General features: G+C 38.1%; 3 protein-coding genes across 4 annotated transcripts; 1 reads left to right on the top strand and 2 right to left on the bottom strand.

Annotated features, from left to right (window-relative positions):
• The first annotated feature begins 245 nt into the window (after positions 1-245).
• On the top strand, positions 246-4,803 carry LOC134839419 (probable inactive peptidyl-prolyl cis-trans isomerase-like 6). Its single transcript, XM_063854959.1, has 4 exons — positions 246-653; positions 2,058-2,305; positions 2,791-3,167; positions 4,480-4,803. Exons 1-4 carry the CDS (start codon positions 397-399, stop codon positions 4,732-4,734), a joined length of 1,137 nt encoding a protein of 378 aa, XP_063711029.1. The 5' UTR covers positions 246-396; the 3' UTR covers positions 4,735-4,803.
• Positions 4,804-7,768: 2,965 nt separating this feature from the next.
• LOC134839417 (uncharacterized) lies at positions 7,769-12,201 on the bottom strand. Its single transcript, XM_063854957.1, has 3 exons — positions 11,894-12,201; positions 10,018-11,532; positions 7,769-8,074 (listed from the first exon to the last, which is right to left on the bottom strand). The coding sequence occupies exons 1-3, from the start codon at positions 12,086-12,088 to the stop codon at positions 7,904-7,906; spliced, it is 1,881 nt and encodes a 626-aa protein (XP_063711027.1). The 5' UTR covers positions 12,089-12,201; the 3' UTR covers positions 7,769-7,903.
• A 553-nt stretch (positions 12,202-12,754) lies between these two features.
• Positions 12,755-18,166, bottom strand: LOC134840626 (extracellular signal-regulated kinase 2-like). 2 transcript variants are annotated; one of them, XM_063856569.1, is made up of 3 exons: positions 17,322-18,166; positions 16,332-17,119; positions 12,755-14,280 (listed from the first exon to the last, which is right to left on the bottom strand). In XM_063856569.1, exons 1-3 carry the CDS (start codon positions 18,105-18,107, stop codon positions 13,704-13,706), a joined length of 2,151 nt encoding a protein of 716 aa, XP_063712639.1. In that variant the 5' UTR covers positions 18,108-18,166; the 3' UTR covers positions 12,755-13,703. The 2 variants fall into 2 exon arrangements, with proteins under 2 accessions (XP_063712639.1, XP_063712640.1); XM_063856570.1 differs by having other exon boundaries at positions 12,755-14,274.
• Positions 18,167-18,221: the final 55 nt, after the last annotated feature.

Raw genomic sequence — 18,221 nt, 5'->3', positions numbered from 1 at the left:
TGACTAAAATGTACACACTTTTCGAGTAAATTTTCACAGATTCCTTTAAAAAATAAAAGCTGTTTAATGAAAGGTGGGGAGAAAATAGGCATTTGGAAGAAGTTTTACGCAATCGAAAGTTCAGCTTCACTTCAACTGCCTGTTTGAGGGGTGGTCACTTAGCTGTCTTTTCAACCACTGAAGAACCTTGTCAACCAAAAACGCAACCACAGTCTTGAATATTTGGAATAATCATTCTAAAACCGCACGTGTTAAAATATTATCTAAAACGTTTGAAGCACAAAAATATCAATGCCATTTTTTTTTTACTTATATTGAGCTTTATTTACATTAGAAAAAACACACCTGAGCTTTGAGTTGCTTTTGATCTTGTTTAGTGTTCAGTAAACAATAAAAATGGTTGATCAAATTAACTCGAGTGATTCGGGTCACAATTTCCGAGTGGTGGGTTTAGTCGGCGACGCTCACTTCCAAATGGGCCGAACAATGCTCCGAGAGATTAAGGAGAAATACGGGGAGCACGTGAGTATTTCGAACCAGGTGGAGGGGTTGCTGGAATTCGACTGGCGCCATTTTCTCCAGGGGGTCATTTTGAACCACAAAGGAGGCATGTGGACTTTCCAGGAAAATGTCGTCTTTTTTCACAACTCCAGGTACACTTACTTCATTTTGATTATTTAACAATTTCAATGAATGGCTCTTTTCAACTTAAGCTAAATGTCAAACACAGTATATAACGTGTTGTGGCTAAATTCGTGATGTTATGATGAAAAGTATGAAGAAAAAGCTAGTTAGATTGTTCATCTTACGAAGTTTCATTGCATTATGAACGTTAAAATTATTTCTCAAAACTGAAATTCTTTGTGCGTGTGTGTGTGTGTGTGTGTGTGTGGGGGGGGGGGGGGGAGGGGGGGGTAAAAGGGCCAATTGACTGCCGCAACAGGTATCTGGGATAATTGAACTGAACGGCCAACTTCAGGGCTATTAATTTTACAATTACAGGAGTAAATAAAAAAAAACAAAGCAAACAGACCGATGGAAGAGAGTCAAGGAACCCAAGTAAACGGAAAAAGTAGAGACTTGTTGATAAATCTCAAATTTCGAATATCCCAGAAAGAAATATATGACCGTGAAGCTCTTGGAACTACTACAACAATTTATAATGGACAATTTTGTGATAAAATGAACCAAATTTCAATAGGTTCAATTTTTATTTCGCTGGGAAATCTGATAATTAAATTCCATTTTAGAAGTCGATCACGTTTTTTGTGATATTTACACTTTCACTGTTAGTTAATTGAGTTTGCCATCGTTTTATAAAAGTAACTGAACTGCACTTGAAAAGAAATTAAAAGGTAAACCCGCTAAAAAAATTAGATTTAGCTTAAACAAATTCCTGAAAAAAGATGATCGCTAGCTATATAAGAACTGACCTAAGTTCATCGACTCGAGAAAACTTGCATCTAGGATGAAAACTGCTGACATCGCAAAAAATATCCTGTTTGGCAGCTAAATCGATAAACGAAATTCCGACAATTCATTTTTTTACAATATATATTTTTTTCAATTTCGTTTTTCTGTCAATCAAAATATACGCCAGAAATAGTGAATCAATTGCTGACAAAATTAAATCAAAGTGAGCCTCCAAGGTAGCCCAACAAAGTTTAAGAAGATTAATCTTCAAAATTTTATACAAATAAATTCATTTCTCTTTAATAGTCAAAAGTGTCACTTTTACTATATAAAATACCAATTTTTATTTGAAAACGTTTTTTTTTCAAATTGTTAAAGGTTCGCTTTAACCTAATTTTGCAAACAATTGATACGGTATTTTATTATTCGTATATTTTGCTTGACTAAAAGCGCCAAAAGTGATCTGGTTTTATGAACATTGACAGGCGGACTAATTAGGCTATGAGAATTTGTTGTTCATACTTAACCTTGTCAAAGCGACTCCTCGTTATAGTACCATAAAACTGATACTCGTGCGAGCTGGAAAAGAGGGTGGGGGTAGGAAAAAGGAGAGCCAAATAGTGAGAAATGGGTTTGCATTCCAGGTTAGTAGGAGGTATCGAAGACATTCAACAGCTGCTGAAGGATAAGTTCAACTATGTCAATTGTCGTCCGGCTGAACTGTATCAAGCGATGGCCGACGAAGCATACCGGACGTACTTGGCATCCGAATCACGTGACGTCGTCTACTTGGATGTCAATATTGACAACCAGACCACGGGACGACTTCTAATCGAACTTTACTCAGACAAATGTCCCAAAACGAGTTACAACTTCAAATGCCTCTGCACAGGTAAAAATGTCAATTTAAATAAACAATTCAGATTTTCATTTGAATGTCAACTTATTGGAGTAGAAAAACTGAACTCAAAAAACTTGAATAAAAGCTTTAAACTGAAGCTTTTATGTAAGTTTTGAGCCGCCCTATTTGCAATGGTCGGAAACAACTTTAAACTCCAGATATAGGACTTAAATTCACATCTGAAAAGCATTTCTCGTTTGCAAAAACACAACCTTTCATTAATTTTGGTGAAAGATTTCAGAAAATAACGCTTGCTAATCGCAAGCGTAAGAAAACGCTTGAATCAGCCACTTATTGTAATCAATGAAAAACTTAGAGAACTAGCCTGAACTTGTCAAGAAATGGAAAAATTGTTTGTTTGTAGGCAATTTAAAATTCTGCAAAAGAAGTTAAAACTACTAAAAACTTTTCATATCATATTGATAATTACAAATTAAAAGTTTCATATTTGTATAATTGGATATCACTACTCACAGGTGAAAAAGGAAGAGATGAAGACAGCGGCATCAAATTGCATTTCCAGGGGTCCATTTTTCACCGAGTAGTCAAAAATGGCTGGATCCAAGGAGGTGACATAGACGTCGGCAAAGGAACCGGAGGACTCTCAATTTACGGACCCAAATTTGAAGACGAGAGTTTCGCTGTTAAGTTCGACCGACGAGGCATAATAGCGATGGCCAATCACGGTAGACATACAAACAGATCTCAGTTTTTCATCACCTTACAAGCCTGTCCTTGGATGGAGAAAAAGTATGTCGCCTTTGGGAGGGTCCTTGAAGGTTTCGACATCTTGAACGCCCTTGAGCAGCAAGAGAGCTTCAACGAAAGGCCAAAGAAAGATTGCGTCATTCAGGTCAGTCTGCCTTTTGATCTTTTTTGGTCCCCCCTTTAGTTTTTTCTTAAAATCGAATTACAAAATCCAATTGAAAAACTTTCGCGATTTTCAGAGTGAACAAGTGAACGTGAACAGATTTTTCAACATTTCTTACATGTAAATTGCCATATCAACAATTTTTTGACAGTGTGAATTCTACATTGGGTCGGAAACAAGAAAATAGCTGTCAAATTGACACTTTTACCAGTCCCAAGGTATCGATTTTTTTTCGAAAAAAAACAATAGTTCATTTTTCAGCATACACTTATAATAATAATAATAAATTGTTTCCAAACGATATCTAGTTACAAAGTTATTTATAAAAATTTATAAATACAAATTAGAATCGTTCGGGAGAACACCATTAAGCCAACAAGGCCCGTTTTCAGGTGTCTCATTTTGATACTTTAACTTTCCGTGCCAGTAGTTTTTTGATACTTTAACTTTGCAGCAACGCTGTTTACTACAAAATATGCCCAAGTATTATTGACTTATTAAAAACTTCGTATAACTATTTAAAAAAACACTGCAAACACTAAGTAGAAGTGTCAAATGGTTTTCTGCAGCACCAAAAATTTAAATAAAAACCATGATTTAGACTAAATTTCAAAAATGAGGAGCATAGCAGGGTGACCACTTTTTTTGAGAGAAAAATAGAAAAATAGTGGCTATGACAATTTTCTAATATTTTTTGTCGACCTTTTTTTTAGGTCGACCAAATTAATTTTTCAAGCTCTGCCAAAGCACTACTAAAACGACCCTGTTTTGGTCAAAACTTCTGGGCCGCAGGCAAAATTTTGAAAAACAGGCCAAAAAACAAAAAAAATGCGTTTTTAGGCACTTTTTAGAAAATTTTGACCAAAAATAATAGCGTTTTTTTTTTGGCGCGTGCTCCCCCCTCAATATTAGTATATATTGGCGCCAAAGGCGCCTTTAAAAAAATTTTAGGGTCAATCACTAAAAATGGATATCTCAAAATAGTGCAAAGAGGGGACCCTTTAAAAATATTAAAAAACAAAGCTTTGTTGTAAATAGTGACTTTCAGTGACCATTGAAAAAATAGTGACCAAAAGGTCACCCTGGAGCATAGAAAACATAAACTTTGATATTTTAACTACTTTAGAAAATCTTTCTTGAGAAAATCCGAGATCTTATTTTTTCTCAAGAGCTTTAAACTCAACAGTAAAATATGTGATAAATTAAAACCTCTCCTTAGCTATACACGAAAAACAAAACTTGGTAGCTTTTCTTAACCGATGCAAAACCAAATGAAAACTGTTAAGTTGTTCAGAATTGCGGAGTATTCTACGATGCTACCGAGGCCAAAAAAGCAGCTGAAGCCAAAGAGGAAGAGCGAAAACAAATGGCATTCCAGTTGAAAACTGCCAGACTCAATCTGGAATCAAAACCAGAAGACTCCAACGAGGTCACCGAAAAAGAGGGAGAGGAGAGTGAAACAATGGCCCCAACTAGTACCGAGGAAAACAAAAGCCTGAATGACACTTTGGAACAAGTGGCCGAAAATGCATCCAATTTTATTGTGTGATGAAGCCGATCCGTTGTCTAGAACTTAATTATCTATCCGTTTAAATCTTAATTAAGCCTAGAAATTTATTATAAATTCTTTTTTGAGTAAATTTGAGAAAAATAATGACTATGAGAAACAGGTGACGACGGCCCACGAAAAATGATTATCACGAAAACTAACTTGGGTAGCAACATAAAAAATAGCGTATTCAAAAACAGGAGATATAGCCATTAAAGTTTTGAAAAAGCTTCCAAATTTGGTAATCTGACATTGCGCCGCTTATTGAACACATTTCGGCAATTATTGATGATTTTTAGACAATTTTTTTTCGTCTTTTTCCAAGAAAAAGACTAATGGCTCACGCTCCAACTCGATTTTTCGGAACCGAATTTCAGAACCGAATTTCGCAAAACAAATTACTATTTTGATCAGGGGCGGATCTAGGATTTTCTTGAGGTGGGAGCAGATTTTCAAAAATATTCGAAAATTTTTTTTAAGGTCGACCAAATTGATTTTCAGAGCTATTCAAAATCAGTAAAAAGACCTATTCAAAATCAGAGCTGGTCAAAATTTCTGGGCCGCAGGCAAAATTTTGAAAAACAGGCCAAAAAACAAAAAAAGGCGTTTTTAGGCACTTTTTGGAAAATTTTGACCAAAAATAATAGCGTTTTTTTGGCGCGCGCTCCCCCCTCAAAATTAGTATATATTGGCGCAAAATATGGATATCTCAAAGGGGGCCCTTTGTGTCGGTAGGGGTCGAATCCCTGAGGAGTGGGGGGTCTGCCCATTTTAAATCAGCATCGATTTTAATTCTGCTAAATTTCCCAGCAAGTTTTGTCTCATTTTTCACCTAAACTCAACCCAACTCAAGAATAACGCGTTTTAAATTTCAGGTTTTATGCTTTTTGTGTGGATTATTTAAACCAGCACAGTATTGAAGCTGGTTTATACTTCGGCTGATTTATATGCCATCGAACTAAATTTTTGTCAGATTTTTTTGTTGTTGTTGTTGTTGTTAGCCCACGCGGGTCGGGTTGGGCTCTTCTGTCTCCAGGTCAAGGAACTTAGCAACCTCTACCGGCCGAAGCCACAGGTCTGCTGGGGTGAGTGGGGAGGGGTTTTGGGAGCAGTTGAAAAGGTGACATGTTGTGTGGGGGGCAAGGGAACAGGTTGGGCAAAGGTGGGAGATGGAGCTGTCGAGGCGGGATAGGTAAGTGTTAAGGAGCCGGCTGTAGCCAGACCGGAGTTGGGAGAGCTTACAGCGCGTGGGACGTGGGAGAGATTTTTCAGAGGGGTCAATCTTTGGGGGAGGGATACAAATAACTTTAGACGGAGGGGTTTCGGCTAGGAACTTGGTTACAAGGGAGGTATGGTTGTCTTTTAAAATTGGTTTGTAGTAGTTAAAAATAAAAGTGGAGACTTCGTCTCGGTCGTCCAGAACTAGAGGGTGGTTTGCGTAGACTGAAAAGTCGGTTAAAATTTTCTGGGTGTCTTCTTTGAAGCAGCTTATAATTGAGGGGCGAAGTAGACGGGGAGGAGGGGGATGTGAATGTATAAAATTAATGGGATGGTGGGAACGATAGGTAGAGATAAAAAATTGAGATGACAGAAGGGTATGGTGGTCTTTGACCGTTAGGATTTCAGATTCACTGTGCAGGTGGGCAGTTGAACTCATTAGATTTGATCCAGTAACAACGCGAAGGGATTGGTTTTGGGCAACCTGCAGGCAATTTATGGAGGTGTTACTTGATGCGTGGGACCATGCGGGGGCTGCATAGTCAAGTATGGGGCGAATTAAAGCTTTAAAAGTTAGGAGGAGGGTTTCTTTGGAGTGACCCCAGGTTGATCCTGCTAATGCCTTCAGGATTCCGATCCTGCGTCTGGCCTTTTCAGCGGATTGTTTGCAGTGAGTGGCAAAACAAAGTGTTGGATCAAATGTCACCCCTAAGATTGTTGGATTTTTGTTTAGGGGTAGCGCCTCGTTATTTAAAAGAACACTAGGTGTTTTATTAAATTCTTTGTTATAAGAGGAGAAAAGTGTAACTGATCCTTTAGAGGACGCGAAACTTAGTTTGCGTGAGGTGAAAAAATCGTAGAGCCTTTTTAGGTAGCTATTGAGGGAGTTTGAGGCGATATCAATATTGGAACTGCTTGCGAAGGGGTGGAAATCGTCTGCATACGAGACAAGGTTTACATTATCGGGAGGTGGCGGTGCATCATGGACATAAAAATTGAAGAGTGTGGGTGATAAAACAGAACCTTGGGGTACGCCACAGTGGATTATTCGATGGGGGGATGTGTGTTCACGGAATGAGGTGGCAGCCTGTCGACCATTAAGGTAATTACTTAGCCAGCGGACTAGACTTCTTGGGAGGGGAGTGTCATGAACGAGTTCCACAAGTGAGCGATGACACACCATGTCGAAAGCCTTAGATAAGTCAAGTGTGGCCAGTACCGTACGTTTAGGGGGGCGATTTTGGTTAAAACCGTCTGAAATGTAAAATTCGAGAGTGGAGAGAGCTGTGGTGGTGGAGTGAAAAGGGCGGAAGCCGTGTTGGTGTTTGGCGTTGGGGAGATGTTTGGTAAAGATGGGGTGAACGAGCCTCTCCAGAATTTTAACTGCTGGGCAGAGTAAGGATATAGGTCTGTAAGATGTTGATTGTTTAAGATCCTTATTGGGCTTTGGAAGCGGTGCAATTTTTGAATTTTTCCAAATTTGGGGGATAATGTTTTCGGACAAAGAGATATTAAAAAGGTATGTTAAGTATTGAGTAGCAAGTGGGCCGAGATGTTTAAGATGGATATTACAGAGGCCGTCGGGACCTAGCGCTCGCGATGGTTTGCTGTCTGCAATGGCTTGTTTAGTATTTTCAGGGGTAAAAATTGGGCTGTCTGACAGTGGTAGTTTGGCAATTTTTCTTCTCGTTATACGAAGGAGTTTGTCAGAGGCGTGGGGTCTGGCATTGGTGAATTGTTTTTTTGACAATTCAAAGTGATGGACTGAACTTTCTATACTCGCAGTTTTAAAAAGAAAGGAAAATTTAACATAAACATTAAAACAGAAGATCTTTAACAATACAATTTATCTAAACTATCTCTATATGGTATAAAATGTACTATTTGAGTAAAATTTGTTTAAATCAATCTACATTATAAAGGAAGAAGACGAGATATTTCTACAAGTCTTTTATCGTTGGGGTGCTGAGTTAGTGTTATAATTTAGTCTGCTATGCTTTGCATTGTTTAGTACAGATAGTGATTGAAGAGAGTGTTTATTGCGAAGTAGGAATAATTTGGCATCAGCAGTCACGTCTCTTTGCACATCAGTCTGACCTCTCCAAATCTGATCATAACAAACCTAAACAACCACAGATTCGAGTCAACATAATCAGACTCATAGACAGTTTCATCGGAGAAAAGCTTATGATTCTTTGGGTCTTTTCTCTTATACGCGCCCCAAAAACTATAATTTTTGCTATTTTGAAAGTTTGATCATCTCCTGATTGGTTGAAATTAGTATCAGCGAAAAAAAATCAGTGTTTTCAGCAAAAACAGAAGCTCAACACAGAGGCGAAGCAGAGCTTTGCAACACTTGCGATAGAAAAATGAATAACTATAACTATTTGCAGATTAGCCGACAAACCGAGAACAAAATCTTATGAACTTTCTCAAAAACATTATAAAATTTGCAAAAAACTTGATAAATCTTGGAGCTGAATTACATGCATCTTACAAATTTACAAAGAACTACTTGCGACAAAGCCATACATAGCATGACAAACTAATCGACAAAAAATGAGATGAAAGCTATATAAAAAATATCGAACAAATTGATCTACCACAAATTTTCCTACATTTGTCTTGAATAAAAGTTCCTTATATGAAACCATGCCAAGGAGTAAGAAAAATGAATAGTAAATAAGCATCGAAAAAAACTTAAAACCGATAACAAAACCGACAATTTTTAAGCAGAATCATTGTGCCGAAAAATATGCTTTTAGTAGAAAAACTTACAAACTTTCGAGACCCCTTCATAATACTAAGATAAGACTCTTTTGCTCTTCAAACGACTCAAAAAGAGGCCTCTAAGCCGATATATTATGATTCGAAACCTTTTGTCTTTAAGTCGGTAAGAGAAAGAAAAGAATAAAAACAAAAACTGATATACTGAAAATTTACAACCAGTTTAAAATATAGACAACAGACAGTTGGAAAAGAGTCAATGAACGCAAGTAAACAGAAAAAATACTGAAATATTTTTTGAAAAAATCTCAACTTTCAAATTTCTACGAAAAAAATAGATGCCCTAAAAGCTCTTTGAATTTCTAACACAATTTATGATTGGCACTTTTTTGAAAAAACTGGATCAATAAGTACAATTTAAATTTCGCTAAATTTGCCTTCCTTTTAATAAAGAAAATGAACTGAACTTGAAAAAAAATCCTTTTCCTGAACAAAAACATCGCGACCTATATAAGAGTCGAAATCAATAGTTGACCTACAGAGTTTAATTCAAATAAAAAGGGTATTTAAAATGCAGACACGCTCAAATTGTCTGCTCTTTATCCGTCTGTTCGTTGACGAAAATAGAGGCTGCAATTTCGGCCTTCCTGTGAACAACGGGAAAAGAAATCTACTACCCGATTGCAATACACTTTTTTATCATTCCCTGGTTCAATATACAAAATTGAGGCATACCCACTATGGACTTACTAAGAATGACTCTTTGCCTGTATTTATTTTTAGATAATTCATGAGATGGCAAAAATTGAATTTAAGATGTTCAAAGCAGCGATTAGCAAATTCAATCCAATTTAAATGACAAGGAGATCTTAACTTTGTCATCTGGGGGGCAGGATGTTAACTTGATCATGTCTTTTAAATTTTATCAAAAATATTTAGGACAAAATTAGGTTTCAAAGGAATCTTAGATTCAGAAAAAGTGTGGAATGTTAGAAGACCCAGTTTTAAAACAATTGTAAATGAAAAAAAAGGAGAATCATACGGAACCTTTTAGTTTTCAAGGCTACTCGCTGTTTAAATTCAGAGAAAGAATTTTTCCGAGCAGCGAAATATTGCGTTGTCCTCAAACACCAAATCTCTTTGTTGAAATTAACAGACTATTACTATTTCACAAACCACATCCTTTAGATGAATCTAATGCCTTTCGAGGCTGTGTTTCTTTCGAAACTAGGCCAAGGAATCGCATTTTAATCTGGGAGGACCTGTTATCATACCCTTAAGCCTCGAGATTTCATTGTTTATCCTAGTAAAAATATATATATTGGCCATCTAACTAACCTCCGAAGTTGATCTCTGCCGTTGCTTCTCATGATTTTGTTTAGCAGCATGACGCAATTTCACTTTGAACAACTCCCTGCAGAATCCACTGTACATTCTACTCATCTCTCTCGCAGACATATCTCCCCCTTCGCCCACGCTGCCCTCTTCAAATATACAATTTCCACTGCCCTCAGCATAAGACTGCAAAGAGGGGGGCAGGGGTAGTAACTCTTCTGATGGTTTGACCGGACTTAACCGTCGGCTCTTTTTCCTCTTAGGAGCCTTCGGGGTGCTTCGTTTTACAATACTATTCAAGTTCCCGTAAGAAGAGTTCAAAATTTGTTCACACGTTTGTCGTCTACTTTGATTAGTCAGTGTATAGATGTTCACATTAGCCAAACTTTTTTGTTCAACATGAGCAACTGGAGATCCAAAAGTTCGTTCAAACGGTTTCACAGTCACAGTTGGTGACCGATTGTTGGAAAAGGATCCATCTGCTACTGGACTTCTAGAATGTTCTCTGAATCTTATCTTTCCCAACGGTGTTGACTTCATTACTCTTGGCCCAGGCGATGGTGATAAATTTGGACACGGGAGTGTAGCATTTCTGATGATTCCAACAGGTCCATGCGGACTGCACTCTTCTGGTCGAAACAATCTGGACATCCTAACTGAGTTCTCTGGAACTATTCTATTCGGACAACTTGTGGGCATGGCTTTATGTCGCCACCAATTAGGCTCTGAGTTAATTGCCCAATAGGCGCCTTCTGTTTTAGCCAGAGGAGTTGGCGTGAATTGCACTGTATTTTCTTCGTCTTCAAGACGCATGACTTCATGTAGACTTCTATTCATCATACGAGACTCATGATCGAATTGATCTTGACTTGAAGAAACTGTTTCTGTGCACACTAAGTTATTGCTATTCATAATTGCACTGAATTCAGGTCTCGTAATAAATGGAGTCGATGTTGCTGAAATCAATTGAGGCACATCTCGTACTGATAAATTCGAATCATTAGAGATCTCGCACGGATCTTCCAACAGAGGACTCAGATTTTTTAAGTGCTTCTTGGAAGCTGATAGAACTGAAGGTGTACATGAAGCTCTCAGGGGACTTCGAAAAGGGTTCGAGGGCGAAAACTCAGCAAGCGTTGAGAGGAGTTTGTGAGCTGTTTTCACGTCTGGGGTCTTCATAAGTTCCTCGAGACGTGATCTCTCTTCTTCCTCAACATCCTCCTCACATTCGAAGCTGCCCAGGTAGCTCCTCATTTCGAGGTGGGTCGAGTCCAGCTCGCAAGACGAGTCTGTTCTATTTGTACTGTTTAATAGTCTGGAATGATCTGATAGTTCATCTGATTCTACAACTGAATTAGACACAAGACGACGTCGCTTGCAAGGCGTGACTCCCCCTCCTTTCCACACAGGAGATGGTATACTGTGATTGCTCATTATGGTGGATGGCATTTGAAAGTGAGGCACTTCAAGGTCAGCAGTTGAACCAGAATCGAGATCAACATAATGAGATCCCACGGTCTAAAAGTTAAAATATTTTGAACAGTTCTTAAGGCATGGCTTGAACCACCACGCACATGTCATTAATTTATAGCAAATTTAAGGGGAAATGCAGAAGGAACTGCGCTAAAAAAAAACAATTTTTACCCAAGGCTTCTAAAAAACTATAAAATAGGTTAATTTTATTTTCAAACAATCCGCAGAAATTCAAGTTCCTCCAAATCAGTTCCGTCATATCAGAAAATAGCCCGTTTTTATACAGCTCTGCGATATATCACGAAAACTAACTCCAATAATTACGAGATCTTCAATATTAATGCGAAATCATTTAACCTAACACATCTTAAGGATGTCAAAAACACTGTCAAGAAATCAATCTCACCCCCGCTCGAGGTGTGCTCTGCTGGAACAGGACTCTACACCTTGAACTACTACTGGATGATGGATAATAATTTGAGCCAGGCTTCAACAAAGGAGACGCGGCGCCATCAATTTCTGGGCCAACTCTGTTTCCAAGTCTGATTTTGATGCGATTCTCTTTATCCGCCGAAGTCTCATGCAGTCGAAACTCAGCCATGATTTGATGATGTTACATTCACACGATGGACCATTTAGCATAGAAGTGGAAACTAGCTATCTGCTAATAACACAAGTCCATTTGCATGCATGTTTTACCAGCTCATGAACCAAAACCTAAAATTAAGCAAATTTAATCGCAATCAATAAGCTGAAATTTTACGAATTTGTTATGAAAACACAATTTTCAAATATCACAAAAATGAGGAAAAAAAACAATTTTTGAGTTAAAATTTTATATTTTTTATCTTACATTTTTACAGACTATGTACAACCATTAACGGCAAATTATTTCAATTCACAATTTTACACAATGCACTTCTGAAAACAATTTATGAGTGACTTAAACGCTCAGCAAGTTGAGATTTCTACTATCTCGAAAAAATACATCACTTAAGTCAACTTGACTGAGCGGAAGAAAGATAACGGAAAGCCAGATAATTTCAAGCTATTATGTTCAACTCTACAGCAGCTGAATTTTTTTTTTAAATTATATTTAATTTTTAATAATTAATAATTAAAGTTTAATAATTATACTTCTTGTAAAGCAGATTATTTCATATCAATCTTTTGTTATCTCGAATAATGTTACTAGATTATATTCTATTAAAACCTTGCTTTTTGCTTGCCGCTATAACTTTTCATAATATGGATTTTTTTTTTGAAAAAAAAAGTTATTTTGAGCTGAAAGAGAGCACATAATAATTCGAGGCAAGGGTGGGTGGTCAAAACATCCATGGCCTTCAGAATACAAACAAAGAGGAAGAAAATACAGCAAAACTAAGCTAAGTAGGTTCATCTTTTGTCATCACTTTTGATAGCATATAAGAGCCGAGCAATGAATGAACGAATGAAATAGAGAATAAGGATTCGGATTGGACATTCGAATTAGAAATTAGAGGTGATTCAAACCAGCAAGACGACACCGCGTACGATGTGTTGTCAGAGAAAGGTCAGACTGACAACTCAAACCTAATCAACTCGTTCAAATAATTTGAACATTCTCGAAATTCGCCGAAATTCATGCTACATTTTTGGAGCCAGCTTTTTCAGACAAATATCATTTTTTCAAAAGTTTGAGTTACCATTTGATTTCACTGCACGTGACTGAACAAACGAAATTGAAATAAAGAAAGCAACTAGCAAAATGGCTCGGATTTCAGAAGGAGTATAGTAATATTATGTACAAGACACAGCATCATTAGCGGTTTACAAAATTGGCGTGGCAGTACTGGAATGTAGCCGATGTTTAGAAAGAAGCTATGAACAGCAGAACTAAGACTCAAAGAGAAAATCAGTAAATACCATCGGAACAGCGAAATGAAATAAGGTACTGAACTCCTAGTAAGCATTTTTTTACTCAACATTTTTCCCAAATTAGTATCGAAATCAAAACTGATTGTTGAGTTTTTTAAAATGCTGGCGGCACTAACGAAAGAAATTTGAAACTGTAAAAAGCAACCAATGATCATCATTACAAATGAAACTGAAAAGAACTGAAAAAAGCAACAATAAGGGGGTTGAACTTCATTATCAATAACAGTTTGTCAGATTGTGTCAGTTTGTTCTATAACCTGCACAGATTTGAAGTACATTTGTATTTTTTTTAAATTCGTTCACATTTTCCAGTTGCGGAGCCCACTGGAGTAGTGCCCCCCGTGGGGCGAGGGGGAGGAGTGGAAATTTGACTGAGAGTAGGAACTGCTGAAAGCATTAGCACCAGAATTGTTGTTGTTACCGTTTCTCATCCCATTAAGAGGTGTTAGATTATTCTTCCTGTCGAACAGGTTCCCGTTGGAGCTGCCGCCACTTCGCCTTCCGAACGCCGGCGAGTGCTTCGGGGTGAATTGGGATCCCGACATCTGTTGCGTGGAACTGTGATGATACAGTCCTCCGGTACCAAGCGTGTTTTCTCTGCTCATATAACCAGCCTGTAGCGGACGCAGTAGATCGTCCTGGTTCCTGTTGTTGTAATAGGAGTGTGGGGTGGTGCCTTTCTGATTGAGGGATTTAGATCTCCCTGGAATCGGCGCCGAGGTGTTTCTGTAGTCGATTGGGGAAGAATCTCTCTGGCGCATTTTTTCCAGTTTCGAGGGAAAGTATGTGTCGGCTGCTGGCGCGTACATCCTCTGTTGTAGACCACTGCCTGGACTTGGGGATCTCTCGAAGCGTTCGTAGTTCGAATACCTGAAACTAAACATCAATGTCTACTCATCAGATCTACTAACTTTATAGACATAGAGGAAAATCTGAGCTTCGCACCACTGCCGATAAAAAATTGAATAACTATGATTCAAATGAAACGGAAAAATAAATTACATAACTTCGAAAAATCTCTTTGTCATTAAAAATTGCCTCAAAAGCCCAAAATATCTAAAAAAAACTGTACCATTGAAAATTATACAAGGAGCTTTCAGAATGATAGAAAGAAGCCGAATATTCAAAAAAGTCCTTTCAGCGGAAATAAGCCGACAAAACCAAGCCGACAAAACTAAGCAGACAAAATTAAGCAGACAAAACTAAGTTTGAAAAAACGTTCCAATTGGTTGTCTCAAGCATGGGTGTTATTGAAGCGCCAAAATCGCAGAATGCTATTGAATTTAATTTTTTAAATCAACAAGTAAAACAAGAGTAATGTGAGTTGTGAAAAAACTAACTTACGGGAAAAAATCTAGTACCTCGTTGCATCACCCTTGCTTATCGCAAAGGTAATTATTATCATTATGATTTTTATTATAATTATTGTTCCGACTTTCGAAGAAAATTCGGAATAATTAAGCTTGGGGTGGTTTTTTTATTCAGTCAATTTTCGAATTTTCAACTTACTGATGCCGAAAAACAACTTTTACTTCTAGAACAATTTAAATCACCTGGTAAAAAACAAACCTCGACTAGAGCCGACCTCCGGTCTTTGCAATTTCAAGCATGGAGTTCACAACAACTTGGAACAAAGCTGAACCTTCAAAAAAGTCGGGCTACGGGAACTAAGCCGGCAAATATACACAGACGGACGATAGTCAGAAAAAGCACGAAGACTCCAATTACCAAAAAAAGGATTGGATCCGTTCGGGCCGGATTGGAACCACAAGACTTTGCCGTCTCATGCATTTTTGTTACCTAAACGCCAGATGGTTGATTGAATTTGAATTTATAATTACCAAGCGGTAACAAAGCCGAAAATACCTGAGCAGAAACCCTTCCAGACGAAAAAAACCTAACTACTAACAAAAATTTCCCTTTCCCCTCAGAACACACACGCACTCAGTTGTTTTTCGGTCGTCAAACGACGCAAAAGGAGGCCATTAAGAAGATAAAGAAAAAACGAAACGAATTAAGCAAAAAAGGACAAAATTATAAAAAAATGAACCTAGACATTCCAAGATTCGAAAACAGTAATTAACGCAAAAAAACCTCATCTTTCGAATTTCAAAGAAAAAAATAGATGCCCTTTAAGCTCCTTGAATTTCTAGAACAATTTATTATTGGCGCTTTTTTGATAACATGAACCGAACTTGAGAAAACTGGATCATTATTCCGCTGGAAAATCTTAAAAATAAATTCCACTTTCGAAACTAGAAATCGTTCACGTTTTTTCACGTCATTTCCACGTTCGTATTTGGAGAGTGCTATTTACGTCACTTTCAGCTGGTGAATTTCAATTGACCTCAAAAAGTGCATTATACCTAAGTGCATCAATATTTTCCTGAAAAAAAAAATCACCAAGACCTATATCAGAGTCTTCACTACGTTGATTACTCTTAAGAATTTAACAAATCAGTTTGTAAAACTAGAGACAATGTAAAAATCAAATCGACCGGATTTTTAAAATGCTAAAACACAAAAACACTGCAATGAAAACTGTTTACAGTAAAAATAAATAATTCTAAGCCGACAAAACATAGGCAAACATGTATTAGGCCAAAAATTTTACTTGAAACAGCAAAATTCCGTTTGAAAAAACAGGTCCTGGTCAGATTCAAAGCTATGACCTTTTCCGTCCCAGGTGTATTCATTACCTCCAAGCTAAGTGTGCAGGAGACACTAAGAAACTTGAATTCATTATGAACCAAAGTACCAACTGGAGTCATATGAGTCCTGTGAACAAAATATAGTGCACGATTGTATTACCCTTGCTTATAGCAAGGGTAATCAACACAGAATTCAACATGAATTTTAAAAAATGAGTTCATTCAACGGGAAAACTCGAAGTTCAAAGAGGCTAAGCTCAGGATGCAAACACATACCTTCTGGGGTTAAGTGGCTTCAACTGTTTCCGATCACTCGGCGCAGTGTGGGTTGTCCTGCTGTACTGTCCAATCGGAGGTTTCTGAGTCGGCATAGTCTGATGCTGGTAATCATGGCCAACTCCCCCTACCCTGCCTCGACCATACCCGTGGGGTGGGGGCTTCATAGGATGCGATGTGACTCCTCCGTTATGGAACCCATTCGAACTCGAGTACTTATTCGCAAAATTTGATTCCGAATTATATGCATGTGATGTAGAATCCACGTCTCCGTAACTCGAAGGAAGACTGTTTTTTCTCTGCTGTCCGTTGCCGTAATCTGTATACGCATACCCATTGCTCTTATCTCCATTTTGGCTGTTATGAGAGCCACCGCTTTTGGACTCCTTTGCCGACCTGTTGCCACCTCCAGACGCTAAGCGCCCGTTAGTTGTGGAACTGCTGCTGTTATTGTATGTAGAACTGTTACTGTTACTACTGTTTGTTTTGTTTGTGTTATTTCTCTTTTTGATCTCCACTCTCTTCTGAACAATCATCTCGTACAGTTTCTGTCTGTATTCGTTCACACTTAGCTGAACATCATCGTCAACTGGGGGAACGACGTCATAGTCCAGTTCGATTTCTTCACTTCTATTGTGGAACTTTGCGACGTAAGGATGTTCCAGGGCATCTGTGGCGGTCATCCTCTTGTCTGGATTCAAATGGAGTAGTCTCGTCATCAGGTCGATCGCGTCTCCGCCAGCATTCGGAACCAGTTCTTGAAGAGATTTCCTCTGCTTTACTTGAACCTGAAACAAAATCTATTTCTTAATCATTGCTAACTCATGATTTCACTATTCTTCAAGTATATTCTCTTCTAAACAAATCTTGTATATTATCTTTCTAAATGAACATCTGCCAGCACTCATATATCTTTTAAAATGAATATATATACCACTTGTCTGTGAATCGTTCAATTTAGAAAATATGTTGAAAAGTTAGAAACCGTACCTTCTGTAAAATCGAGGCTCCGTATGGCGACTTAATGCTCTTTATATCCTCGTCTGAAGTGAAGGGCAAGTACGTGATGATTTTCTCGATCTGGTTCAAAGTCGAGGATCCCGGGAACAAGGGCTTCCCAAGAAGCATTTCGCCCAAAATACATCCTATGCTCCACATATCAACACCCTTCGTGTACTTATGAGAGCCCAAGAGGATCTCTGGCGCTCTGTACCACCTCGTCGCAACATACTCGGTTAACACTCCCCCATCTGGGTTTTTGCTCGCGTCTTCTTCCAGTTGACTGACAGACCTGGCCAATCCGAAATCGCAAACTTTCACAAAGCACTCCGCGTTCAGAAGGACATTACTTGGTTTCTGGTCTCTGTGAATCACGTTTCCCGAGTGCATGTACTTGGTAGCCTTCAACAACTGATATATTATATACCGCTTGTGAATATCTTTCAAGATATTTCCACGTTTGATTACATTATGCAGATCTGTGTCCATGCTTTCAAACACCAAGTATATATCTTTGTCATTGTTTGCTTTGATCACATTCAGAAGTTTGATTATATTCGGGTGGTCTCCAAACTCCTGTAAAAACATGATCTCCCTGAAGGTTCTCTGAGCATCGGTCTGGTTTCGAAATGCATCAAATATCTTCTTCAAAGCCACTGTTTGATCACTACTTTTTTCCACTGCTTTCCAGACAATCCCGTATGCCCCCTTGCCTAACCGCTTCTTAACTTCGTACTTCTCTGTGATGTGTGCGTCTATTTCCGAGTTGGCCGTCATTGTTCGGAATCTTTATTGGTTACTTCGACGACAACATGCAAAAAAATAGAAACCAAGCTCGATCTGAAATGCAACTTTCATCAGTTAGTTAGAGAAAGTATTGCACGTTGATAC

The sequence above is a fragment of the Symsagittifera roscoffensis genome, chromosome 2 (assembly GCF_963678635.1).
Source record: "Symsagittifera roscoffensis chromosome 2, txSymRosc1.1, whole genome shotgun sequence".
NCBI classification, from domain to species: Eukaryota; Metazoa; Xenacoelomorpha; order Acoela; family Convolutidae; genus Symsagittifera; species Symsagittifera roscoffensis.
This window is presented reverse-complemented; position numbering and strand designations above follow the sequence as displayed.